At 43.5% G+C, this 27,922-nt stretch overlaps 1 protein-coding gene across 13 annotated transcripts; it reads right to left on the minus strand.

The window, feature by feature from the left end:
* Nucleotides 1–608: 608 nt before the first annotated feature.
* TSC1 (TSC complex subunit 1) lies at nt 609–26,726 on the minus strand. 13 transcript variants are annotated; one of them, XM_066201547.1, is made up of 24 exons: nt 26,580–26,726; nt 25,310–25,521; nt 19,349–19,411; nt 18,119–18,294; nt 17,154–17,257; nt 16,368–16,520; nt 14,558–14,702; nt 13,379–13,533; nt 13,019–13,092; nt 11,418–11,596; nt 10,870–10,979; nt 10,525–10,648; nt 10,047–10,162; nt 9,746–9,818; nt 9,077–9,175; nt 8,417–8,984; nt 8,151–8,194; nt 7,465–7,631; nt 6,387–6,569; nt 5,936–6,046; nt 5,311–5,433; nt 4,168–4,355; nt 3,900–4,061; nt 609–3,636 (listed from the first exon to the last, which is right to left on the minus strand). In XM_066201547.1, the coding sequence occupies exons 4-24, from the start codon at nt 18,222–18,224 to the stop codon at nt 3,156–3,158; spliced, it is 3,465 nt and encodes a 1,154-aa protein (XP_066057644.1). In that variant the 5' UTR covers nt 18,225–18,294; nt 19,349–19,411; nt 25,310–25,521; nt 26,580–26,726; the 3' UTR covers nt 609–3,155. The 13 variants fall into 13 exon arrangements, with proteins under 13 accessions (XP_066057644.1, XP_066057642.1, XP_066057645.1 ...); XM_066201545.1 differs by lacking the exon at nt 26,580–26,726 and adding an exon at nt 26,438–26,554; XM_066201548.1 differs by lacking the exon at nt 26,580–26,726 and adding an exon at nt 25,623–26,239.
* Between the last annotated feature and the right edge of the window lie 1,196 nt (nt 26,727–27,922).

Genomic DNA, 27,922 nt, shown 5'->3' on the forward strand with positions numbered 1-27,922 from the left:
TTTGGGCAATCTTTCAAATATTCATTTATTTTGAGGAAAAAAAAACCCCAAACAAATAATAACCAGTGAAAGACCAGAACCAGTGAGAAAGTGCCAGTCTGGGGAAAAAAAACAAAACAAGAGAACAATCTTACCTCAGCAGGTTAAGCTTGGAACAGTGGCCTCAAAATCCCTCGTGGTCTGAGGAAGTGTCCCCGTGTATGCACTGCATGGAAGGGAAAAGCACAGACAGAGCCAACTCTTGATAGCAGCTCCAGCTTTGCAAACAAGGCTCTAACATTTCCAGCTATTAATTTCTCTAATCACTGTGCAGTCCTGGCCTGCAGGAGCAAGGCCATGCAGAAGCTCACGCGCAGATTTACAGCACTGAGCTGTTTGCAGTTCATTTATGGATTATACTGGCACATTGTTGGTGAGTTTGTTTGTCACAGAAGAAAAAACAGGCTTTGGCTCCACGCAGAAAAATGAGCTTCTAATGGTGAATCCTGTGCAAAGGGGCAGCAGCACTGACCTGCTCTGGACTGTCCCATCTGGGAAGATGTTTGGACACTGAACTCCCTTCCACGTGTTTGGTCCCAAAGAGGTCTGGCACGGAATTTAACACAGAGTAGTGCAAAACAATACATTTTATTTGTTCACAGTTAAACACAAGCAACTGCCTTGACATTTTAGAACATTCTAATAAGGACAGCAAAACCTCCTTTTGGTTTAAGTTCTCTTTAGCTTACGATTGTACCATTTCCTCGTATTTCATATTTATGGCATTTAATGTGGATTGTTTAACATGCTTACAAAGAGCGAGGCAGGGAACAGATTAACTTGACAAAGACAGCAATTTTAGATTTAACTAAAAGCAGTCAGTTAAAAAAATCTGTTTCCACTTCACCGATGGGACCCCTTCAAACAAACTGCAAGTTAACTACATACAGCAGATCCATGATTTTTAGACTTAGGAAAGAAAATTGCAAAATTTGTTCCTCCATAATCTTTGTGGTCCATAAACAAACCTAAAGTGGTTTCCATTACTATCCTGGTGCTAAAATCCTGTTTAAAAGAAGAAAAAAAGCCACCTTATCGAAGAGCTCGCGTTACTGCCAGGGCATTTTTGGGACTGACACAAAACCTGCCTCTCTTGGGAACGCCAGATCTGGGCTCGGCAGAGCAGGATGGGAACGAGCTCCTCCAACACTCCTGGCTGAGCTGACCCATCAGGCCCTTTGTGTGCAAACCGTTCACTCCCAGGGCTGGGATCCAGTGGGAAAGGGGCAGGAAACCTCCAAATCTTACCGACACACGCGCTACCACGTTTGCTACCACTACGTCTGAGAAAGTCTAAAGACGCCGACAAAACCAGGCTGTCACTTACAACCAACTCTCTACTCTCTACTCCATGCAGAGTCAGCTTTGACACAACCACTGAAGTTCACCTCTACTCTCAGAGTTCGGACTGACCAACTGAAAGGACACGGAGAATAATTTAAGACAGGCAGAAATGTATTCAGACCTTGGAGTTACGGAGGAGGCGGGAATGGGAGGAGGAGTCCTGTCAGGAATGAGCCGAGCACCAGCTGCTCTGACAGCCTCGCTCCCACCCAGGCTAAGAAGGGATTTGAACTACAAATGCAAGTGTGCTTGGACTTGATTTCTATGTGAGGTGGTTCTTAAACAGCAGCTGCCACCCACAGAATGTTTAGGAGAAGAGGCCACGTGTGATGCAGGGGAACTGTGAAGCCTAAACCGTCTGAGTACACCTGGACCCAGCCACGTGGGACATTTAAAACAAGCACTGCCTTCCTAACAGCAGGCCCTGTTCTGTCACGAAGGAGATTGAGTCTGACCACTGACAAGCCCTGATCCCACAATCCTCCTTCACAGAAGGTTCATAATTGACTTAAAACATGATTAACACCAAAAGGCTTCAGGCCAGGATTCTGATTTCAGTGTGAGCAGGATTCCTCCTCAGCCCTGTCATCTAAGGAAGCAGGATGAGGGTGAAGGGGTGAGACCTAGAGCCAAATTGACACTGCTGAACTCAAAAATGTACTGCAATCTGAGTAGGAGAGCAGTCAAAGGAAACCATGTTCTCCAAATCAAGCCTGAAAAGGTATTCCCAGGAAGAATGAAGCCAATTTCTTGGACTCAATACACAGTGGTCTTGCTCAGACCAGGAACAAAGAGCAGAACTATGAAGGAGTGTGAGGCAGCACATTTCCCTGATGAGAAAAGCAAATCCTCCTCTGCAGATCTTCATAAGCTTGGAATTCTACCTCCATGTTCTGCAACCTCTCCCTACTTAAGTAAAGCTTCCTCTTCCCTCCTCTCCCACCCCAACTGCCTTCCCATATGAACCAGTGTGAGGTCAATCACAGTTTGTCAGGCAAACACTTCAAACACCAAGAAGATCTGAAGCTGGTGTTTTAGCAAGTCTTCAGCATCTACGGTCTCTTCTGCATTACAAGTTCCAGTTCCTTTTTGTCTGTTCAAAAGTAACTTCCCAGGAAATGTTAAGGACAATATAAACAATGATCATGAATTAGGGTGAATGAATCATTTTGCAGAGGTACAATGTTCTTTAAACATTTGGGTATTCAATCAGACTCCAACCTAATGAAGGCTGGGCTCTGAGGGATGTGGGACAGTGGACAGGCAAAAATAGAGAATGCACTGGAAATCCTAGTGCTGCTTCTTTCCAGGATGAAAGGAACCAAAGTCACCTGGACATGCAGCACAACCAACTGTTCTAAATGGGAAGCTTGCAAAGAAATACAAAGCATTCAGAGTAAACTCACAAATGTTAATTTGGCCTCATATTGCACTCGAGTTCATAAACGCAGCCACTCAACTGGGGACAGGGAGAAAGGGAAAAAAAAAATACTTGCAAATGCTAACAGTTGTCCCTTCAAATTAGTACACGCTGCTAAGGATTGAATTTGAGAAAGAAGCAAGAGTTAGGCTGGGCATTTTCAATTCCAGACCCAAAAATCCATTTTGCATTCATTCAGCAGCCTCCTTCCGTTCCTGGCCATCGATCCTGCTCCGCTGCATGAGCCACTGCTCAGACCAAAGAAACATAAAAGCTTTTAGTTAAACTTGCACTCACGCCTCCTGTTCTATGCCAAGAATATGAAAATAACACTGATTGACTATCTTCCTCTTTAACTGTGGTCATGATGAGTTTCATTGTAGTCCATGATATGAAGCTGTCCAACACTGCTTTCCTGGAGCTTAGGTGAGAGGTTATCAGGGCTTGGAGGGGCTTTTGACTCCATGCTTGGATCTTTACACTGTTCAGTCTTTAGGGCATCAGACAGCCTGTTGATGGTGAGCCCCTCCTCATCACACTGGCTCTCACTCTTGTTGCGAAATAATTCTCGTGCCTTCATTCCAAGGAAGCTTTTGGAGCTGGGGAGTGAACCTACAGTCAGTGGGACAGTAGTCGAGGGCTCCAGCAGCACAGATGTCTCCCAGCGACTGCTCAGCCTCTGGTTCTGGGGTTTTTCTGGGGTGGAGAGCTCGCTGCTGCTGCCCCCCTTACTGCTACTGCTGCCTCGGGTGCTGGGAGGTTTGGTCTCTCCATTTCTACCCATTGTTTCTTCACTGTGGCCTGCTGTATCTTCATTAGCACAATCCAGCCTGCTTGGGGAAGAGAGGAGACAGTGTCAAGGAAATCACAGCAATTCAATAGTGGAGAGGGAAATGCGGGCCAGGACACATTACTTTGATTACTTTCCCTTTCTGCCTCTTCAACAAGCTTCCTTTCACAGTTCTGGGGCAAAGGAGGAGTGACAGGGGGTAAGCAGATGTGTCACACGCTCAGCTTTGCAACAGCCACTGTTTTTAAGTCCAAAACTGGCAATAATCCCACATGGGTCCTGCAGATTTCACACCACCACCCTCACCTTTCTTCTGCTGCTTCAGCTGCTTCTGTTTTATCATCTTCAAGTTTTTTCAGTAGGCTGCTCTTCTCCAGCCGCCCAAACAGATCCAAGATCTCCAGCTCAAATGCCTGGGTGATTCTTTTCTGGGCCTTGTACCTGCTTTCTACTGCCTGCAGCTGACCCCTGAGCAAAGAGACAAACCAGAATGTTCAAAATCTCCAGATTCTGCCTCAGCCGTGATAGTGCATCTGTCAAAGCACAGCTAAAATGTTACACAGGAAGTTCCTACCTTGCTTGGATTTTAACATCTTCCAGGTATTTCTTTTGCTCCAGGAAGAGGTGGTCCTTTTTTGAAAGCTGAGATTCCAGTTCAGCTATCCTTTTCTGGGAAGCATCGAGCCTTTGGCTTTGCTGCTGAACACACAACTTTGCTTTCTCCAGTTCTTTCCGAAAAGCAGCGTGCAACATTTCAACCTCCTCGAAGCAAACAACACAATGGTAAAGTATAATTTGATCCTGTGTTATTTTTATTGGTGTTTAGACATGTTTCTGATGTTATAAATAGGCACATTTTAAAGCAAGCCAGAATAAAAGCAGCATTTCTAAAAACAGATATAGAAAACCAGCCCTGCTGAGGATGTACACTATTAAAATAACTACGCAGCACTGGAATTTATTAGCACATTAACGTTCCTTATGAAAACCTCTTTTCATCAAAGCACTCTTGCCTGTTCTGCACTGGATTAGAGTAGACAAACTCTATTTTAAATCCATTTTTCCAACACGACCTTCATTAAATACCAGTAAAAGACTTTTTTTCAGAGTATTATTCACCTTCTTTAATTACGTGCTCTCACGCAGGAACAGTTATATTGTTGTGTAATTTACTTGCTCCTAATTAGAAAAAGGTTTCTTTGAAGTCAGGAAGTAAAACCATATGAACCACAGAAGTTTTAGTGAAGTTACTGGTAACTTTTAATAGGAAAATGACTGAGTGGGAAGGCTGAGATGCTCATTTTAAAGTAACACCTCACGAAAACCCGTAAAATCCTTGTTAAGATCTTTCCACAAATTCTGGCACTACCCTGCATTATTTTACCAACAATCTGCTGTCAGTTACATCTGAACACAGTGAAGTCTTGGCCTTTGGAAAAGAAATTGCTAAGAATTTACATCAGTTGGCTAAAAAAGACCCCAGGTGTACCCCAACAACCCCTTCTTGGCTTTCAGAAGGGGCACCAAAGATATTCCTCAAACCCACAGGGAACAAAACATCTGAACAGAAGACCAAATATAAAATCAAATCCCTGAAAATCAATTTCAGAACGAAGAATCTGTTAAGTTACAAAGCCTTTCCTTCTGAACTCAGGGCTGGGAACTGCTGGATGATGACCTCAAGGGAAGTCTCCCCAAAAGTCCTCTGCACTGGTACCTTTGTAGTGTCTGTGTGCTTGTGCTGCAGCTGCTCCAGGTACAGCTCATTGACCTCCCCAAGAACCAGCAGCTGCCTGTTCAAGAACTCCATCTGCTGTTGCACCGATTCACTGTTGGAAAGCTGGGGAGGGAAATGGAACAGAATCCAGCACTGGGATGAACAGTTCAGCAGGAGAGTCACAGCTGACAGGCACTGTGTTCACAGGGTGTTTTTATAAAGAAGGGAAACAAAGGCTAAAATCCAATGCATCATAGGTAGTTAAGTGTTACATAAGTTGTTTTCATAAAAAACTTTTAATTTCCATTCAACTTATGGTATAAACAATATCTCTCAGTTGTCAAGGTTTAGCAGAGCTTTAATACAAATTCATAATGCTCAATCTACAAATCCCTGCTGTGGAAAGAGCCAAAATAAGAAGTTTCAGAAGCCCTTTAACTGACTTCAGAGTTTCTTCACCAAAATACATTTTTCTGTAGTGTTTTTGTACAATTATTATCAAACTCTGTGGAGCTCAGCACAAGCTTATTTCAGACCAAGAAAGAAAAAGCACCTGATGGAAACTATCAGATAAAAATTAATCACAAAGACACAAAGGGACCCTGGGAACACTGACTTTTCTTACCTTTTGAGAAACTTGGCTAAGCAGCAATTCAGTGTGACACACCTTGTTGTTTGCCTTCTTTAACTCTAACCTCAGATCTGCTATCATGTTCCTGCAGTCTTCCAGCTTGGTCTGTTCAAGTAACAAAATAATTACTCAGGGTTCTGAAACTTCACTAAGGACAGCAAGGGCACAGGGCTGGGAGGCTGTAAGCCTCAATCAAGTTATAGTGACCCCTCCAAACAGCTAAGAACCTGCCTTTTCCAATTTCCAAGCTGAAGACAGGACAAAACAGAACTATAAAAGGAAAATACTAAGTTAAGCTCTTCCAATTATGTACTGTCTTGTTCTGAATCAGGACAATATCACTAATAAAAATGTGCAGCTTTCTCTCAGGTATTTCATGCCTTGTTATGAAGTAGGTTATTTTTAAAACCAGTGAGTAGACAACAAATTTGTTGATGCTTCATACCTGCAATTCCTGGCTCTGGTTGTAGAATTCCTCCCGGTCGTGCTGCAGCTGTCGGATCTGGCTGTGAAGCTGAGCCACAATATTATCATGTTCCTCCTGGAACTGGTGGTACCTCGCCTGTTCTTTCTGCAGACTCAGTTTCAAGGCCTGGATCTCCTTTTCTTGCAGTTTCAGCTGATCTTTCTGTTAAGAATCCCACATGAGGCATCAGACAAGACACCTGCTTAGCAGTTAGGATATCTATGCTCAGCCAAGCAAAGCTGTCATTACCAGCATGCAGGAAAACACTTTTCCACACACACAACATTTTATGCAGAGCATATTCTCAAGGCTGTTGGAGCTTGGCTTGGTTTTGGCTGAAAAGGAGATGAAATGGTGATAAGAGTGGACAGGCTGAAAACTCACAGCCACATTCAAAGGCACAATGAGCAATAGCCTGTTTTCCCACATGCTTTCAACAGGGGCTTGGGCCTCACAGCTGAAACAATAGTTCATCTTCCAAAACCTACTTGGAAGTCTACTTTTGGCTCTTGCAGTTAATTATCAGGAGGTGAAACTGTTGATGGACAGTTAGCTATAACATGAAAATATATTATGAAACACACCTAAATCTGTACTGAGACATCCTTCAGTGCATTTATACCTTCAAATTCTATCACAGTGAACACCTCTGGAAAACAACACTTGAGTTTTCAAAGCTTTTGCTATTAGTCCTTATCTGAGGAACAAAAGGACAACACTTTATCAAATATGCCGTAAGGTGTTTTGCCAGGCATTGAACAACCACTCCACTAACAGGGAAGCCGGGGAATGGCTTTACCATTATCCAAAGGCAAGTGCTGGTAGGGGTGAAGCATGAAGGATTCAGCTGCCTGCAGTCAACTACAAACTACTGACACTGATAATGACAGCACACAGAACTCGTGCACGAGTCACTCCACAAACACCAACTTCAATAAAGTGACAAATGAGGCTTCGTTGTTAATTGAGCAGTACCAAAAGACACCAGCCAGGCCAATTAACACTTGTATCAGCACCAGTGTGCCTCAGCCACTGGTGGAGCCGTGTCCCTGCTCACCATGGCAGCGTTGTGCTCCTCCAGAGCCGTGGCTTTGATGACTTTGCGCAGGAGGCGGCGGTTGCGCAGCGCGTGCTGCTGCCTCTTGAAGCGCTCAAACAGCAGCTGGTTGTGCAGCAGGAGCAGTTGGTTCCTCAGGGTGTGAATCTCATCTGAAGGGGGAGAACCTGCAGTGGGAGACAGAAGAGGTCACTGAGCTGCTCTCTCTGCTTCAATTGATCTCCAACACAAAATCATAAACGTTTTTCCCAAAGCAACGGATCTAGGCCTCAAATGGATTAAGGAAAAAAAAAAAAAAAGCCAAGCCACTATCACCACAGAAACCTCACAGCACAAAACTAAGACATAGACACATAAAGAAGTGAGAAAACTAATCAGTTTTAGTTTCAATGAGCAGTGAGAAGGTGCAAGGATCTGCCAGATGACCAGCAGCACTCTGAAGCTTAGTAAAACGGAAATGGTCAAAAGCAGAAGCGTCTACAATTTTGCACTTTTCAAAGATGAAAAAAGCAGCTCATCTCTCTGGAACACAGCTACTTGCTAAGCAGATAAACCATGACTTAGTGGAGGGCTTCATCTTTCTGCAGCATTAGTTAAAAACCCACAAGCAAAAAGTATGCAGGTCATTGTTTAAGCAAGTCTAATAATAGAGGAACAGATTGCCAAAACACAAGAAATTTCCTCACCTCCAAAGTGAGTCCAGTCAGCAGATTTGCTTGGCAAAGACAATCTGAAAAAAGAAAATGCAGCATTAACAGGTAAGTTTAAGTAAAAAAAATGGAATGTTCACCTCAAAAGAGCTTATAGCCTGGTAAAAGCACAATTAAGGTCAGTTGGTATAAAAAGATTAGGGAGGAACTGCGCAACTGCTTGTCTGGCACAGCTTAAAATTAAGCCAGCACAAAAAAAGAATAACAATAAAGTTTGCAAAGTAAGATTTTCAGTCACCTACTTGTTCAGCTCCTTAGTGTGTGCATCTGCTCCTTGCTGAATCAGCCTGTCCAGCACTTCCACGGGAGAAGTCGAGGACATACAGTCTTCATCCTGGGCTCCCTTGGCTTTCTTTAGCAGCTCCTCAGTCTTCTTGCCAACAAAGAGGTAGGCAGTCTTTGGTAATGCAACCTCAAAGAGGTGCTCATAGAGGGGAGGCTGCCCACTCCCAAACACCACTCTCCTTTGTGCTGGTACTTTACAAGGGCTGGGAGTGAGAATACTCGGCTCCCCAGAGGTTCCCTCCCTGTTCCCAGCAGGGCTTTCCCCAGGGCCTCCACAGGGCTTGTCTATGGGAGTAAACGTTTGTTTGGGTGTTTCCCGTGCACCCTCAGGCCCAGGCTTGTCCAGAGATGTTAAAGGCTCAGAGGTCTGACTGTGTCCCTGAACACTGGAGGCTGCTGAGTGGGTCTTCTTCTGAGAGCCTGACAGACTTTCGTTTGTGCGGTAAAATGGGGAGTCAAATCCTCCTCTAGGCACCATGTGTTCAGCATCGGTCGTGATCTCGGAGATCTCTTTAGATATTGCATCTGAGGAGAGGGGGAGCATCATGATGCATCTGGTATTTCAACAGAATAAACAATTCCTTAGCTAAGATGTAGGTAAGGAGGGTAGACATTACCTTCCTCCCTGTCCTTCTCAGCGCTATCTTCAAACGACAACCCACCTAAAAACTCTGCAAGATCACTTAAGGTTACCGAACTTTTACTACTGGGGATGTCTGGGAAAAAAAAAAAAAAACAACACAAACAGAAAACAAAAAGTTAGTTGTACAGGTGCTGTTTTCTCCAGCCTTAGCACAGCACAAAGCACAAGTCTTTTACGGTTGCAAGGTGCTCAGAATAAAAGCTTGACTCCCCTTCAGATGCTTCCTCAGGAGGAAGGTATCTGACTCCTGTTCCATTCCACATGGAAAACAGTTCAGAGATCAGTCACAGGTCAGTCCTGATCCCAAAATATAATTCTGTAAACTTAACATTTGCTATTGCACAACCTCTGTGAGGAAGGATGTGCTGTTTGCAATTTAACCCATTAAATTAATAAAATAAGGTGGCTCATCATATGCACTGTGACTGCTCTACTTCCAATTAGCATTAACCCCCCTTTAGCAATCAGAAGCATCACAAGAAGGTTTTAATCTGAATCACAGGTTAAAGCAGGATCCTGGAATTACAAAGAACTCAGGGAAAAAAAAATGGGAAAAAGTGTTTGGGAATTGGAACAAGTGTCGATAAAAACTGGAGTTGTTTACAACACGTTGTAGTAATGGAGAGAGGAAAATGGAGTTTACCCAATGATTTATCGCTGTTTATGACATTTTGCTGTCGGTACAGTAAAGGCCTCCCAGAATCTGGTTTGTCCTCCTGGAAAAGAAAAGAAACCCAGAACACATTAATTGCCTTAGATTTCCTTGGCAACTGTGCAGCTGGAAGTGGCAATAGTTGTCTACATTTAGAAGAGTTTTTGCAGTGAAATGCAAAATTTTTTTATAAACCACCTACTCTGATTTTTCTTTCTCAGTTAAGGTCACTGCATTTAGGCAAGTCAATGAAAAAAACCCAGATTAGTTTAGCAGAAGAATTTTGTAATACCTTTTTAGGAGGTGTGGCAGCAGCTGAAGGGAGTGAAACATGCACAAAGTCATCTGAAGTGCAGGGTGGAGGAGGAGATGTGGCTGGTGTTCCCAAAGGTGTTCCTTTCCCCCCTGCTGAAAAGGAGCACAAGTTCTCTCAGCAGGCTCCCCCTTCCTCCTTTCAGCTGAATATTGCATGTGAAAAATTGTACATTTAAACACCATCTCGTAGCATTTGTTTACTTCTTAAATCTCCTTCAACTGTTTATCAAGACAAAAGTGCAGTTTCCTAAAAGTTGTTTCAGACTTTGGCACTGAATTCACAGATTTCCTCTCAGTTTGCCTCAGCGCTGCTCTAGGTGAGGTACTCAGTTCACAGGAGTAATCACTCAAGCATATCAACTGGCATTCCCATTTAAAAACTGCCAGTCAAATTTACAGCCAGACTTTCCAGTAAAACAAACCTTGAAGGCCTAATTCCAAAAGGCAGCACGTACCAGATGTGCCAAAAGCTTTGCTGTAGGGTTGTGATGCAGACTGGGATGACTCTGATGGGACAACGCCAGGGGATGTCGGTGGCGTGGTCATACCACACACTGCAGAAGGGCTCCAGATGGTGACCTGTGCACGGAGGGAAACACAGCAGAGCTCAGAAGAGGAACATGTGAAGCACCTGCATCCAGGTTTTCCCACAGGAAATCAGGCAGAGGTTAAATGTGAAATGAACACCAGCTTCTGAAGAATTCACAGCACAGCTCAATACCATGGATTTTTAAGACTGGCACAATAAACTATGAAAGTGCAAAGAATGAAAACTTGCTGGGCTTCATCTTGTGCTTTACCTGCTGTGGCTCAGTTGACAGCCTCGTGGACTGTGGGCTCAGAATCTGAGGTAGCTGCCCTGGCATTTGTGATAGTGTTAGCCGAGGAGTGGAATATGGGGTAGAAGTCCCTGGAAGTTAAATAAAACAGAAAATCAAAATTCCAAAGCATCCAACACATCAAATACAAACCCATGACTCTTCTGGCTAGGACTTAAAGGCTTTTAATCAAAGCATTTCAAATCCATTCAACATACACATTTGTAGCTAGAAACTTTTCTTCCAGCCCAAGAAAATATCTATTGAACACATTATACTATAGCTTTTTTTTTTTTTTTGGTTGTTTTGGGGTAGGGAGGACAAGGGGATGAAGAGACAATGGTGAGAACACACTGTCTATGTCTGCACATAGGAAATCTACCTATGTATTTATTTTTTTAATGATGGTTTATTTTCTGGTGCTTAGGAATCAGATTTTAAGTGGGATAAATTAGTGAGATTTTTTTTTTGCTCTAGGGCCAGTTCTCCTCCAGCAATTGGGGATTGATTAGCCATCAGGCAGGTCTTACCATAGCTGCTCTGTGTGTCAATGTAAGAGCTGGCACTGGGGTCAGTTTGATGATGTTTTAAGCTTGTGCAGAGTTTCCGAGACACAGAGTAATAACCATCTTCATACGAGGCTTCTGCAGGGTCCAGGGAGATTTTGGCACATTCTATCACAACATCATGAGTTTCTAGTCTTTTCCACCTGCAGACAGTTTTTGGATCCAAAAGAGTAAGTTAGTCAATTATTGTTAAAAACAAGAGTTCCTGGAGATAGGAGGAATTGGCTTGCAGGATGGCTCATTTGTTCCAGGCAGCTTTGCATGCTCCCAGCCAAACTGGAACAAGGCACCAGACAGAAATTGCAACCAGATGACTTGTGAGAGGGGGTCTCAAAGAGGAGACAAACAGCTTTGACACAGAGATCCATGAAGGTCTGCCATGGAGCACTCTGGAAAGGAGGAACAGCATACGAAGACTTGGTTGATCCTGAGCTTCAGCAGCTGTAGAAATCAGCTCAACTACACTCAGATGTTGGTAGTCAAAATCTAGACATGCCAGCAGTGAGGGAATCTGTATTATTTAAGCAAACACTGTCTGCAATACCAGTTTCAGATCTGTGTTTTGCCTCCCAAGTTTGGGGAATGTTTTTTGCTATTACTATCTCCTTCATCCTGAAAACTATTTCTCACAAAATAAAGCAGCCAGATTAGATCTGCCCAATACTTCAGGGAATGGATGTTCACTGTAAAGAAGGGAAAGCCTTGAAGGCTGTCTATTAAAGGCTGGGCTGCTTTGGAAAGTAAAATACTCTCTGTCCAAGATACCAAAACAGAAGGCTTCCACTGGTAGGTTTGTGCCAATTGTGCTCTTGAGTGGTGCCACCCTCCCCCCTGCAAAATTGAGCATTGTGACATTCAATGGGTTCCCAGTTAGGAGTGATTTCCTAGTGGCTCTGAAAAGCAGGGCAAGAGCACTACTGTGCAGCAACAAGAGTCAAATTCTCCTCTTCAGTGGCTGGGCCTGTGGAGACAAGAGAAAAGCAGCAAGTGGTGCTGCTGCAGGCAAATGAGCCTATTGCTAAAGAAAACTAATACAGCTGATAATGTTAACACATACCTGTTAAAAGAACTGATCTGTTAAATGAACCAATATCTAGGTACCAAAACAAGACACACTGAAGCCATTTTAAACACTTAAATCCCATCAAATACTTCAACAAATCCAAGGAATATGACCCAAACCTTCACCCAATGAAGCATCTCTGGCAGTTTCACTTTATTCATTATAGGCAAACTGTTTTAGATCTTTTATGAGGATGTTTGATCATTAAGTCATAAAAACAAGATAAAGTAGAAGACATATGCCATCCCAGACACAAAATGAATTTAGAAGCTCAACACTGCTGTTAATGACCTTTCACAACAGTTTTTGCTTATTCATCCAGCTGTAAGCTGGGATGAGGAAAGTCTACGTGTTTACCTGGTGCACCTACAAATCTGGGTGGCAAAACACCCCCACACAAACTGTTGTTGACAGAAAAGGTTTTGCTGCAGCCTTCTGAAATAACCCCACAGAAAGCTGCTCAATTTGAGCCTTTCCTAATAGCAGAGAGAACATACAATACCTTCGTGGGTCCAGTTCATGGTCCTTGGATCCAGTCACTAACTCTGGATGAATTCGCACATGTTCCATCATTGGCTGGGAGGAAGAAGAAGGACTTTTGTTATCAGTGCAGCACCTTTGGATTGCACTAAACCACACAAAGCTTAGGAGCAAACTACTGATCCCAATAGTTCAGAAAGTTACATTTAACAGATAAGGTTAATACCCATCACCACAGCTTCAAGAGTTGGTACCAACCGAGATTTCAGTCAAGGTGCTCATTTTTATACTGTTTTGTTGAACAGCCCTCAGCTGAACTGGCAAATCAATTGTATGAAATTGGAATATATAGCTATAAATACACAGATGAGCAGCATTTTACCTTAACTACTTCTTCAAAGGTCTCCAGGTTTTCCTTCATACTGTAGTGAGAGCGCAGAAAGGAGACAAAATTGCAAGGATACATTCCATAAAGACGATGAAAGAGAGAATAAACGCTGGCATGAAGATGGACAAGATAAATCTCTGCCACATGACCTGGAAAAAGTAGTTAAAATCTTTTTCATTACACTGGAGAAAAGAACAGAAGTTCTAAGAATGCAAGCAAAGTACTTTTAAATTTGAAACGTTAACTGGAACAAGTCTTCTGAGGTACAAATAGTCCCTAGTGAAACTGTGAAGTCTTCTTAGAAAACAAGCAACACTTAGTCATCAGCTCACAGCAAACTCAGAAATTAAGATAAGGACCATTAATTCCAGCCAGTGCGCTGTCATTCTCAAAGCACAGCTCTGTTTTTATTCAAGTTAAAACCTGAAACTCCTCTAGATAGTGAGCCAGAGTAAGACTGACTGAATGATAAAAAAAGAAACCAAGGTTTGTTTCACTTCCAAAGGTAAAAACTAAAAGCTTATAGCCACCAAAAGTAATCGCAACAGACAAATCTTAGTATTCACCTCAGAAGTTCCAATCCTACTTGCAATGCAGAATGGCTCTCTAAATAGCAGCTCTATGTGCTTAACACAGCATTTGTTCATTCAGCCATGAGCCACAGTCACAGATACTGCTGGTGTTAGACATCAGACCCCTTACAACAAATTCAGCAAAGCCAGGGCTCTGAGAAAACCAGTTTTATCAACCTTCATGACTATTGATACTTGCACATTAAAATAAACTCACATACGTGGCTTCTCTCCCCTCCCCACTGATATCTGGGAATACCAAATTCCCCCAAATCTGCCTCAAACGTTAGCATTTTCCCTTCTCTCTCCATTAACATCAATCTCTGCTTTTCACTGTCATCAGGGCAGTACTTTGGTTCAGTGAATTTTCATGCAGTAGCAGCACCACATAGAAGATTCTAAGAGACTTTTAAATTCTGAGGAAAGAACTTGCCCATGTTCTCAAAGAACAGAACAGCTCGTGGGCTTAAGACATGATATTCTGTGTTTAAATAATCTCAGACCATTAAGAGTCTCACAAAAGAAATGTGCTCATCAACTGCACACCAGACACAAGGATACTGCTAAACCACAACTGCATGCAACAAAGTTGAAATCTCACCTGGATTCTGCAAGCACCAGGCTGAGAGACGCCCAAAGATACCAAAGAAATCATGAAGGTACTGTTTGCCAGACTGAGGGATCATTGGCAACATGGTTATTAGCACTAGGACACCTGTGGTGAGTACTACTACATCTGTGTCAGTCTGCAAGAAGGGAAAAAACCTGCATTAGTTAAATGTGTTGAACTTAATTTTTTTCCAAGGATGAAGTGAACATTGAATCATCATCATGGAAAAAGTTCTCTGTTGAAATAGTCCCTCTGAAACCTACCAGAACTTAATGATCCAAGATTATTGAGTATTTTCATACAGAACAATTTGAAGAAAAAATAGATTTGGGATTCTTGCTCCTACTCTGCTGCTTTTCTGTAGGAACACTTGGCTTGGTTAAAAAGGGAACATCACCACAGTTCCACAGCTGAGTAAAAACAATTACTGGTATGTGAAGCATCTTATGTGCCACCTTCCTTCCTTCCCAGAGCTAAACACACACAGCATTCAGAGGCTCAGAAACTTCAGATATGATCAGGGTATTCAAGGGTGTTGGCCAGTTACCAACACAGAGGTCAAAAGCTTTTCTACTAAACCTGGCTGCTGGAAAATTCACTCAGCAGTAATTCAAATAATGACTAGAACACCTTGTCTTGTGCCACAAGAAAGGGATGTGGCAGTACAAACCCTTGGCTGGATGAAACAGGAAGGGAGAACCATATTTTAGGGAAGGACACAGAAAGTGTTCAAACTCTTTCCTTGCTTCCTCAGTTTAATGCACATTTTCCTTGGCAGCTGCTCTGCTTTGTCAGCACAGGGGGCACAGGTCAGCTGTGGGCAGGTGCTGCTGAGCACTCTGGGTATCTCCCAGGAGCCACTCAAGCTGATGGGACAGTCAGTTTAAAGGGATTTATCCTCCTCAGTGTGTCTACAGCCTATACTCTCCCTCAGACACACAAAACCTATCAGAGCACATTCCCTGTCCATCCCTACCCTGTGTCCACATCCCCAGCACTTCCACATCTCTGTCCTACTCCCAGCAGCTTTCTGACACACTTCACTCCTCCCTCAGTCACACTGCAAAGGGCAACAGATCTTGTCAAGCACATCAGGAGCTCCAGTAACAGCAGCTGGAGCGGCTCCTTTGGCAGTTACAAACTTGTGGAGGTTTTGTTTTGAAGAGTGCTGGCACTAGACTGCATCGTGCATTTAAATGCGACTTCATGACTTCTGTGGATTCTTCACTATCACAATAAATTCCATTACTGACAATGCACTCTAAGTCTCAAAGCACTTTTCACTCCTTACTCACTGGTACAGTGCTGTACAGCATTATACCTGATCAATCTGCAGATGAGGAAAAAACCCACAAAGCCTGGGGAAAGAGCTACCTCCTTGTAATCCAGCATGTCAGTAGCTAAGAAGGGAAAATGTGCTAATTCCAAGGTAATTTCACCAGGGAACAGTCCATTGCATGGCCCATCTACACTACAAGTAGAGGACACACAAATTCAAACTGCACCCGTAGGAAGTTGCTGTATTTCTCATTAGGTTCACATTTAAGATATCCACCAACTTCACCAAGGGCCTTCTTGTCTTTACCTTATTTCAGAAAAGTTTAAATAAACATTCCTAACTCACAGTGACAGTGGGTTTTAGAAACGAGATTGTCAGCAATAACAGCATGAGTACAGAGTATTCAGCTGATATTAACAGCACTGTGGCTTAACTAAATGACATCAAAACAGGAATCAAATGCCTTGCATCTATATGCAAGTTTACACCAAGTGTTTCACAGACAGCACTGACAGCTCTTACCTTGAGACATTTAAGTAATGAAAGCAGGAGAGGTGCTTGAGAAAGTTTGTGTTTCCAAGACGGTTGTCGTCTTATCACGTGTCCCAGCAGGGAGAGGGTGGGTAAACGAGTAGCAGCTTTGCCCATATAATCATTAATTTTGTCCAGTAGATGCTGATAAAGGATTTTGCAGAGAGTGGTAGAAAAACAAAGGTATTTATATTTAACTGCTCTACACTCTTTTTGACCAGTCTATACTCAGGAGTTTGTCAATATGGAAACTATGGACATTTTACAAATATACAGGATCCCAGAGGAAATAAAACCCTGCAGTAACTTTGAGACTACCGGCAGACAAATGCAAACTACACAGGCCAGAAGCAGTCGCTGCACTTTAAAATGTTTATAAGTAAATAATAATAATTAACAAAAAAAAAATCTGGGCAGCAGCCAATTTGCAGTGCCACTTCCAATCTATTTAAAATCAATCTTGCTCTCAAAATACCCAATTTGTTTTAGGCTAACACATCGTGCAGCAGGGGCATTATAAAGAGACAACATTAATCTTCCAAACCCTTTCCTTTATAGAGGTTCTTTGCTTAATTGGGTCAGTTTAAGCAACTCAAGAAACAGAGACCTCTGAAGTTGTTTTTTTTTAAAAGCTTAAACTACTCTTACTACAGAGATACTACATCTCTACAGCAAGGTAATTCTACACCAGACTGGAACTCCTAGAGTTTTAACAGATGCTATTTAAAGGTTGCTTCAATACCAGGCTAAAATCTGCCATAACAAGATTTTTTTTACCTTGTCATGAGGCTCTTGCAGAGTGGACAGAATATGCAGTGCCTGCTGAGAATTGGTTTCCAAGTAATAGTCCACCAGGTTGTTGACAAGCATAGGCCCACGGTCTGTCAGTTTGGGGACAGCAAGAAAAAAAACCCAAAAACATTCTCAGTACACTAAAAATGAAGCACTTGCTACAAGGACATTGCAGAACTTTTAAGCAACTATTACACAATTTCTAGCATAAAGCAGTGCTTGGTGTTTAGCAGACCTTTGGGAAAATGAGACCTCTCAACTACATTTCCTGGTTCCAAACCATTCAAGGGATTGCATTCAGCTCAGAGAAAGGGATCAGGTTTTTTAACAACCAACAATTCCTGCCTAACCATAAAACCCTACAGGTAGCTGAGCTACAAGGGTGTTTTACCCAGTGAAGTGTTCAGGAGTGACTTGATGTTCTCTCTCTTCAGCAGATAATGGAGAGCAACTTCAGGGACAAGGACACTGGCAGTGCTCTCATGTTCTGAAAAGGCTCTGTCAGCACAAGTGATGCTTCAACAGCAGCAATCACTTCTCACAAAGTCTGAGGCTGTTTTGTTTGGCAGTAGGGTTTTTTGGTGTTTTCTATTACTATTAACAAAATCCCACTGGTTCCCATCATGTAGGTGACACCTAATTCTTTCTAGATACATTTGACAAAGAAAGTTTCATCAGCTCACACTTGAGGCTCTGCCTCAGGAAAAGCCAGTCATTTTGTAACAGTGTTTTAACAATTATGTAACAGACCTTCCAAGAGCCAGGCCATTAAGCAGAATGGACTGAAGAGAAGCCTCCATCCTTAAAGCAATTTCAAACCCAAATATCAAGAGTTTCTTTCAAGCTGCATTAGCAAAGACAGAGTTTGATGGAAAAAAACCCCCACATTATTCTACCTTTATTGATGTAAAAGCAAAACCCTTCCCAAAACTACACAAAAGGATACATACCACAAATGAGATTATCTTTGAATGCAGCTGTTATATCTTCCAGGACACCCAGAATTGGAGAATCCAGCATTGAGAGGAGCTCACCAACATTTCCTTGCTGTGCCATGATGCACGTACTGACATGAATGTGGAGGTTAAAACTTCAGGAAGTTCTTCATTGGTGTCTTTCTACCAGACTAGGAGAGAAGAGACAGCACATGAGTGAACTTTTCCCTTTCCAAGTCTCTCATCCCTCCTATTTCTTTTCCATACAAGTGCCCATGTAACACTGAGAGGATTGTTAGGGTTTCCACCTGCAATAAAAGCTGTAAGAGTTTCCAAAAAGCCAATGAGTCATGAGCAGGGTTTTCTTCGTGTTTTTCACAAAGACATTAATCTGTTTTGCAGAAGACCTCAGTATCTGGACTGTCAGAGCATTCTCTTACCATATTTTTTTTTAAATTTGCTCTCCTGGTCAGTAAACTGAAGCTGAAGTTTTGAATAAAATGCAAAAAGCTCCCTGGAATCCCTCCATTCCTGAGTTCTTACAGCAATTCCTCCTCAAACCACCTTTTCAGGCCTGTGGATAAGACTAAAATTTGAGAAAACACACACTCCAGATCCTTCTCCACTCCTGTGATCAGGTCAGGAATTCACTGCCCTGGGCTCTGCATTGTTGCACTCTGAGAGATTTGGGCTTTAAGACTTTGCAACGTGGCCAGGCTGCAGCTGTTGGGAAACTCAAGCAGGGCTGCTGCAGCTGCTGCTACTGGGCAGCCTGAGCACACCAAACACAGCCCGAGCAGCACAACACACCTTGACTGCACTCATGGGATTTGTGATCACCAACTCTGCAGTGCAAAAGCTGCATGAAGTATTAAATCAGCAGTGTGCAGGTAACAACTGGTCAGCTGCAAAGTGCTAAGTGAGACCAAATCTCAGCAAAGTCAGGCTTTTAAAATGGCTTCTTCCCATGTCCCAGCACCAGAGGGACTCAGGTGTCACACTGACCTACCTACCACAAAATGAATCAGTTTTTATTTCACCCAGAAGAATCCTATACCAAACCTTTCCCAGTGGAAGAACAAATCTGGCTTTAGATCACATCTAATATAATTATCAGCAAGAGTTTCTTCTTCCCTCCCACTCCAAGCTAGAATACAATTTTCACTTCCCCCATGGAAGGCAAGACTGACACATAGCAAGCTTACACACAAAATTGTTTTTCTACTGCAGTTGTGTTTACAGCACCTGTTCTGTGGATGAGCTGAGCTTCTGTCTGCAATGCTGTCAGCCACACACCTTTCATGATCACTAATAAAGGAAAACCAGAAAGAGGTTAAGAAAAGGCATATATTATTTCTCCCTTATCACACCAGGTATATACACCCAGAATATCATTAAGTTTTTTACACAGAAGAGTTGTGCAGCCCCTGCATGAGAACAGTCAGTCCTCAGTCTGAAAAACACCAAAAGGTGCTGCAGTTGCCCTTTCCAGAACTGTCCACAGGTTAAGCTGTGCAATCACCTCAAACTTTCACAAGACGTGGTTTTGTACTGTGACCCCTCAAAAGCTGCTGAAGTTTTATTTATGGCAGGTAGAATCTCACACAGAAAGGATTCTTCTCTACTCTGAACATACAGTAATTAATTTAAGCCTTTAAATTCTATTCAAAACATTTTCAGGCATTAGCCAAGGAGCACAGATCACTACTCTGTTTTAAATGACAATGCTGTAATTACCTATACATATTTTGCTTTCTTGAATATTTCTGTTTAACAAAGGCACTGGACAGCAGGAGTTAATGTGTCCACCAGTAAACTTTGTCATTTGCAACATATCCCTCTGCAGTTGCAGAAGTGCCCAAGGTCACTTTTCTTAGTGCCACCAGACATCAGCTTACTTAACCTGGCACTGATTGCAAATTCAAAGGTGATAATATGGCACCACACTCCCAAATGGCATTTCAGTAGCAGCAAACTGGCTGGAGCATTGCAGTGATCACCACTGCAGAACAGAACTGCCCTCACCCTCAGCCTTCAATGATCCCAACTGAACAGTCCAAGTGAAACTTCAGGTCCTGAACAAGCAGCCAGCAGAGTCTGATCACTGAAGTGTTTAGATTTAAATGCTATCTCCTTTCTAGTCTAATGCTGGCAAAACGCTAAACCTGTAGACTTAAGGCTGGCTGGTGGTGTGAGCAAGACTGGGATAATAATAGAAAAGAGACTCGGGGTGAAGGAAGTTGCTTTTTACTGAAAGCAGAATGGATTGTTGCTTTTCATGAAATCAGAGCTGGCATTTGTTGTGGTTTAGGATTTTGGTTTGGGGTTTTTTGCTGTTTTTTTTTTTTTCCCTACATTGTGCAGATTCCCAAGCCTCAACTCCTTCCTCAAAGGCTTGCTGTTTACAAGACAAACAACGCTCAGAGAGTGACACCATCCTTTCAAAAGGTTTAAAGCCACACATCCACCCAACCTAAGAAGTCAGCCTTCCACTCTGTTAATCCTTTTAAGGAATCAGCTGCTTTTTCCATTTCTAGTAATCATTATAATATTGATTTGACTCAATGACTGCATTTGCAACACTGTACGGGGAAGCAGCTCACTGCAAAGAATCTATTCCTCCATTTCTGAGAACACATCTTTCAAAGAGGCCTTGCTGTCCCTCAGTTTCTATCAGGACACAGCCTCAGCTATGGTTAAGCAATAGATTCACCAGCTTCCTAAGCAACGTGAATTAGTTGTTTAAAGTCTTGTTAACAAAAGAGATGCATGGCCACACCCCCAGAGCAACTGCAAGCAAAACCTGTTTTGAGAATTAAGGCAGCAGAAACACGAGTCTCTGCTTTTTTACCCCATAAAAACCTTGTCAACTCTCCTCCCTTTGATTCCTATTCCACACCAGTGAAAAGAGTGATTTTTTTTTTTTTTTATTTTCCTTGAACAATACCATTACATTGGACCAGATCTTTGTCACACCAAACTCAACAGCAGTTTCACTGATTCTGATATTGCCAGAGGAAAATCTGCAGCCTGGTGAAATCATAAACCACACTTTTGGAGACTCTATGGATGGCTTCTGGAAGTCAGGCTCAACAACACCTCTGCAGCCAGCTGGGGAAACCCCCGGTTTAAATGTTGAGAAGGTTAAGAGGATTTCAAACTTTGTGCCATTGTGCTGGCACGAACAAACGCTGCCATCAGACAAAGGCGAGGCTGATAAGGACACACAGGTAGGTAAGGGATCATTTCCCAAGCTCCCTGACTAAAACAGATGGCTGAAGTGACCTTGTGCCAATAAATCCAGCATCGTTTAGTTCAACTTGTCAATCGTGCACTGGAGTACTTTAAAGTGGAGCAGTCTCCACTCCAAAAGTATTCAAAAATATTAATAAAATATTTACAAAGCACATCTAAAAATGGGGCAATGTTACACACAGGTACCTCACGAGGTGGAAGTTTATCTTAAGTTACACCAAACCAGTCGATGTTGTCACCCCACTGTACACAAATGGCCACAACTTAAAAAAAAAAGCAAATCACAGCTTTCTCAAGGTAAAGTCATTTGTCATTTTCAACTCTAAGTAAGACTGAGATGCTCCAAATCTGTGCCCAACACAAATGAACAAGCCAGGAAATTCCAGCAGTAGTTTTAAATCATGTCACACTTTTCTCAGGCAAAGGCAGCTGAATAAGGAGTTTACAGGCAAGAGGCTTTTAGACAGAAACCTCCGTGTTCTGGGATGAAGTTCAGCTCCGTGCTGTCAGTGTGATTTATCACAGTCCCACCAGGAATTGGCGATGTGATTTTCAAATCTTGTAGATAAGCACGGGGCAGGTGAAGGGGCTCCCATCACCTTGGGAAACAGCAGGATCAGGCACTGCCCGTGCGGATATTTTGTATCTGGAATTGATACTTGTACATCCCTGATACCTTTACAGTATCACATCCCCAGCATGGCTCCCTGCTCAAATACACAGTTCCAGGATGAGCCTCTCTAATGCTTCCATCCCCAGATATTGCAGCCATTCCCTCAGCAGAAGGATTTCCACATCCCTGCAGCCATTCTTGCAACTAATAGGATTAAACCAAGTAAGTTTTCCATGTGATTTGAGTCAATGACTCTTCACTAACTTTAAAAACTAGTTTTATACAGAAGATCTAAATAAAGTACTTGGTTAGTAAAGAGTAGAAAAAAGCCGGTTTAAATACCTTTTAAAATGTGACTTTCTAATCTCACTGGAAAACATCACACCAACAGCACTTCTTATGTTCAAGTGCTTTCTTTAAGATATACTTAGTAAAAAGTATTAAAGTACCAATCCAGCTTTGGAGCCATGTTACAGAAGGAAAAGAAGAAGCCAAGAACCAAGCCTAAATTTCTTTTTTTCAGTAGCTAATTTAAGAACACAAACCAGTTTAAGCTACAAACTCGAGAAAAAGGGAGAGCCTGTAGTAACAGACTACAGAAATATTAATTGGAAAAGACTAAACAGAGAAAGAGACAGCAGAGTATTCCCAAAGATTATGACTTCTCTAAGTATTTCTGTCAAGAGAAGATGTTCTTCTGTTCAGTGTATTTTTATCCCAAGGCAAACGAAAAAGCAGCTGGTAGTGCCAGTTATGCGGCTGGCAGGGGTGGGGAGGAGGGGGACACACCACAAACACACCCTCGGCCTCTGCTGCAGCAACACCCGAATTCAGGCACCGGGAGCCCCTGCCCCGGGGATGGGGATCAGCAGCAGCGTTTTCTCCCTCCTCATTAAGCAGCACTTAAATTTCGGGTGTGTCAGTAAATGGTTGTTGCCCCCTCTGCCCCGTGAGAAAAGGGGATTTCAACACCACAGGTCCAGATTGACATTTTTCCATCTGATTTCTATAGGTAAGGTCAGGTCACATCCCCAGGTGTTGCTCTGGCAAAAGCCACGAACGAGGACAGGATTTCACAGCAATTGTGTTCAGAGAAAAATTCGGATTGACAACACAGCAGCCCTTTTCACTCTCATCTTTGAAATGTTGGTCATGGAAGGATTAAGCCTCCCCCCCTCCCATTCAGCACACAAAACTGAAGCCCATTTTCTGCCTCCTAACCATGCCCAATCTTACATTTCCCTCACAGTTAAACTGAACGTTCCCATTATACAAGTGACATAAGCAATGAATGAAAAGTTCCAGCAGGGAGTAAAACCATTGGTGGCATAGGAAAGCAAGCAGCCGATAACTCCCTTTTTCACCACCCAGAAATAATAACTCTAAACCTCATTTCAACCTGATCACTACAACTGGCAATACAAACAATTTAATTTATTTATTCATCTTTAAAGAACGAAGGTATCTGCCTTCTTCTAATAGTAAATATTTTCCTGGTTATATTAAGATCTGATACAAGATTCTATAACTAAACTAGATCATTATTTATAGTTATAGCTTGATATTACACACATTCTTCTGTACTTTGTTACAGGTGCTGAACAGGAATATCACCAAAAAACCAACCAGCAAGCCCAAACAAAGACAGAAAATCATAGTCAGCAATATTTAGAATTCTTTGGACTCTCTGCTGTGCTAATACGTTATTGCTAATTGCTACTCATCACATTTCTGTCAGAGGGAAAATTGTTTAAAAACAATCCATGTCATAAAAAGCCCAAACACGGAAGGGCTGTCACTTCACCCTCTGGCAGGAGCCAGGCTAACCAGGCAGCTACTAAAGGGAGTCAGGGAATTACTGCAATTCCTTACACACAGCTGCATATATTAATAGCAAATAAATAAATAAGAACAAGCCCTGGCTTTCTAGAACAATTTAATTAACACTACACACGGAAAGTCAGCCCAACCATGGAATCTTTTTAACTGCAAACAGGTGATCAGAGAGCTCTGAACTTGGCACTAACACAAGGAGTGAACTACTAAATCTCTGCAGCTTTTTTTTTTTTTTTTCCCCCAAGAGGAACCTTTTAAAATATTCACAGAGTTAGGCAGCAATTCAGTAAACCTTGAAACCACTGCAACCTATCTAATGTACTCATCAAGGCATTTTAACTGCTGCAAGAATTAAACCCAGCATTACACAGAACAACAGCAGACGATGTGTAACTGTAAAGCAAAAAACAAAACATGAATAATGCCCAGGAAAGTGACAGCAATTCCCCACTGCAAGAACTTTCCTCTGGATCTTAATGTGCTACTCAACGAAACGCTTAGGCTAAGAAAGGAAACATCATTACTTGTCCTCATTATGTTGATGAAACTACATGAACACATAATACCAGACACTAAGCTGGAACGTTCTTTCTTAAATACACACCTGTCTGCAACTTGCCACAAAATCTGATGCCCTCCCCCTGCTCCCACCACTGCAAAGTTGCTTTGATTATTTCATTTGCTTGTTATTGAGGAATTCCAGAATGGTTTGGGTTGGAAAGGACCTTAAAGACCATCAAGTTCCACTCCCTGCCATGACAGGGACATTTTTCACTCTCCCAAATCGCTCCAAGTCTCATCCAGCCTGGCCTTGGACACTTCCAGGGATCCAGAGGCAGCCACAGCATCTCAGGGCAACCTGTGCCAGGGCCTCCCCATCATCCCAGAGAAGGATTTCTCCCTAATAAATGAAAAGGCATCTTTTCCAAATATATATTTGTGTGTGTTTGCAGCATGCACGTGTCACAGGCCATCCAGAGGCTGAATCACATCCCCAGCTCCTGTCAGGGCTGACAAGAAGGTGCCTGGCAGTTGGAAGAATTTCAGGAATCAGGACAAGTCAACACCCCAGCAGCCCAGCTGCAAATAGAGCCAGCATTCATTTTAAACTACAAATAGTTACTGAGGACAAATATTTGTCCAAACACCAAAATATCTGCAGTTGGCCAGCCCATCTCACATGGGAATCCTTTAATAATGCCACTTTTTTTAGTCACCGTCAAGGTAACAAAGAGTTAAGGTGTCAGGATTAAACAGAGCCAGAGATAAAATCATTTTAATTAAAGCTTATCTCATGACACATTAGATATTCTGACTACATTTTCATCGGTGTAAGTCCATGCAATTCCCCACAAATGGAGTCCTGGGCTGCTAAAAAAACCCCAGAACAAATGAACAAACAAAAAGAAAGCAAAAAGAGTTTTCACTGGATAAAGGATTTTAAGCCCCTGGTTTTATTTTAAACTTCAGTGTGGCATGGCTGTTTCTGATAATCAGAGTACCTGACTGCTGCTCAGCAAAGGCAACAGCAGACTGATGGATTCCCAAGGTTTGCACTGATTATTAAAACTTCCAGAGTTTTCAAAGATTTCCTTTCTAGTTGTTCACACATGCAAAGTGAAGAGGAATTGTTTTCACCTAACGGGATCACTTCAGCAGTGCTTCGATTCTGACGGATTTCCAACGATTATCCCCAGAAGTTAAAGTCAGAAAACTGCAGGATCAGACCACACAAAAAGAATGAAAACCTGTATTAGCACCCACTGGAAGCTTCTCTGGAAACAGCAGTTCTGGAAAGAGTTCTGCACACAAAACCTGATGCCGGTTTCTGGGTCATTTCCAGGGGGTTTGAATCATGCATTCCTTTAAGGCACGTTCTTCCTTCCACTCGTTGCCTTGTAAAAGATTCATTAAAAAAAAAAAAACAAAAAAAACAAAAAAACCCCAAGCCCGAAGAGAAGAGCGAGGAGAGAAGCTCAGCCTAAACTGATAAAACAATGACAGAGGCTGAATCCATCGCAAACAAAGGGTGAAAACTTCAGAACTGCAGCCTTCCAAGTTCTTTGTGATAACAGGAAGCAAAATGTTTTATTGTAGAAATAAACAACATCCTGACTTCACATTACCTACCCAGGAGCAAGGAAATGAGAAAAGCCTTCCTCGCCGAGACTTTAACAACTGCTTTATTAAATACCCAACCCCGGACAAGGGAACCTCCTCGGAAAACAACCCAGGCAGGGGAAACCTGGAAATCGCTACTCAGCCTTTGCAATGGGGGTACTGAGCCTTTTTCGATAAAAAGCGCGGAATTAAAAGGGCGCTTTGGGTGGTCGGGGACCCTTGGGGGTGGGGGCAAAGCCCCGAGCCCCCCCGGGCAGCGACCCGGAGCAAGTTTGCCTGGAAGGAAGGAAAGGGGACAGCGGGAGGCAGCAAAGGGGACGGAGGGGGAACATCACCCCCCCGCCTTCCCCATCCCCCCGACCCCTTCCCTTTCTCCTGCCGCCTCCTCCCCCAGCCCTTTCTCCCTGCTTCCCCGCTCATCTCTCTGCTCTGCCTCCTCCTCTCCGTCCCCGCGGCCGTCCCCGGTGTCGCCGCGGCGGTGACGGCGGGGTCCGGCCCGGCGCACTCACCTCTCCCTCTCCTCCCCTCAGCTGTTTACCACTCCGGGCTCCTCCGGCCCACAGGGCGCCGCCATCTTGGCCCTGCCTCCCCCTCCCATCACAGCGCTTCGCCCCTCGGATCCCTCCGCCGCACAACCTAGTCCCGCCTCACCGCCTGGCTCTCCGCTGGCTTCCCCGCTTCTCTCCCGCTGCCTCCCCGCCCCGCTCGCCCCTCCCGCCTCACGGGACGTTCCCGCCGCGGGGGATGAGCGGGGGGCGAGCCCGGGTCCGCCGCGCCCCCGCGGAATCCCGGGGCGGAGGGATCTCGGCGGGGGCAGCGCGGCGGCGGGCGGAGGTCGCGTGATGCGGGGGGCGGGGCCGCGCGCGGGCGGTAAACAAGGCCCGGCCCTGAGGGGACGCGGCCGAGGGAGGTTTGGTGCTCTGGGTTTGCTCCGTTCTCCCGACTCGCACCCGGCAGTCCCGTGTAAAGTGCGGGGATGTGCTGAAAAGAAATAAAAAAAGCGTCTCGGAAGTGCCGCCCTGTGCCGAGCGGTGCTGGCGGGACGCCGCTGTGGTGGCTCCCGGACGGAGCCCCCGGGCACGCGCCCCAAATCTCATTGATTTTAATTGATGAGCGTGCAAAGCTTGTTTCCTTCTCCTGGTTTTGGATCCCTTGGGACTTGTTCATCCAAACCGTGCACAAGGATCCTGTCCTTGTTTTTGTTTTCTCCCTCCCCCCCCTTAGAACGCAGCAGCCACACAACGCGAACATCCCATCCTTGCGGATAAAGGTTAATCTTTTTCCCTGTGGAAAATGCAGGGTAAGGTGGGAAGAAAGGAAGTTACCGCGGCGAAGGATCTGCAGCCTTCGGTTTTGTGTGCCATGTGCAACAGGTTTAAAACTCCACATCTCATTAAATTTACCAGGTGGAAATGAGGTCCAAGGGAAGAAAAGCAGATCAGAGCCCCATCTGAGAGAGGCATCGGTTGATTTTTAACTTCTGCAGCAGTTTTTTTGTGTTTCCCGGCTCTGATCCCTGCAGGACTGAGATAGTTCCTTCCTGCTGCACCTGCAGTGGGGCATCCTGCCTCAGGATGAGATAAGAGTTGCTTGAAGCGAGCATATTTTTAATCTAGTCCTGCCTTGTGCCTGGCAATTAATATTTATTATGGTCTGGACAGAGTGATGGTAATTTTTTTTTTTTTTTTTTGATGTGCAGAAGACACGTTTGTTTAATCTGCCACAGAAAAAAGAGTGGAAATTAAGACGAGCTTCAGAAAAGAGCTGGAAGCAATTAGTCGTGTTATTTTACTGGGACTTAATTGCTGTAACAGTCAAATTGACAAAGAAAACATGGATGCCATAGCAGGGCTTTGCTGTTGGATTTGAAAGGAGAAACAACTGCACTTAAAGTGACGTGTTACGTTGTAATTAACCTGTTTATTATTACTGAGCTGTACATTTAATGATCTATTTACTTAGGATGCACTAGAGCATGTGACACGTAGTAAGCA

This window comes from Chamaea fasciata, unplaced genomic scaffold, assembly GCF_029207755.1.
Source record: "Chamaea fasciata isolate MVZ Bird 193981 ecotype frontalis unplaced genomic scaffold, bChaFas1.0.hap1 SCAF_20, whole genome shotgun sequence".
NCBI lineage: Eukaryota > Metazoa > Chordata > Aves > Passeriformes > Sylviidae > Chamaea > Chamaea fasciata.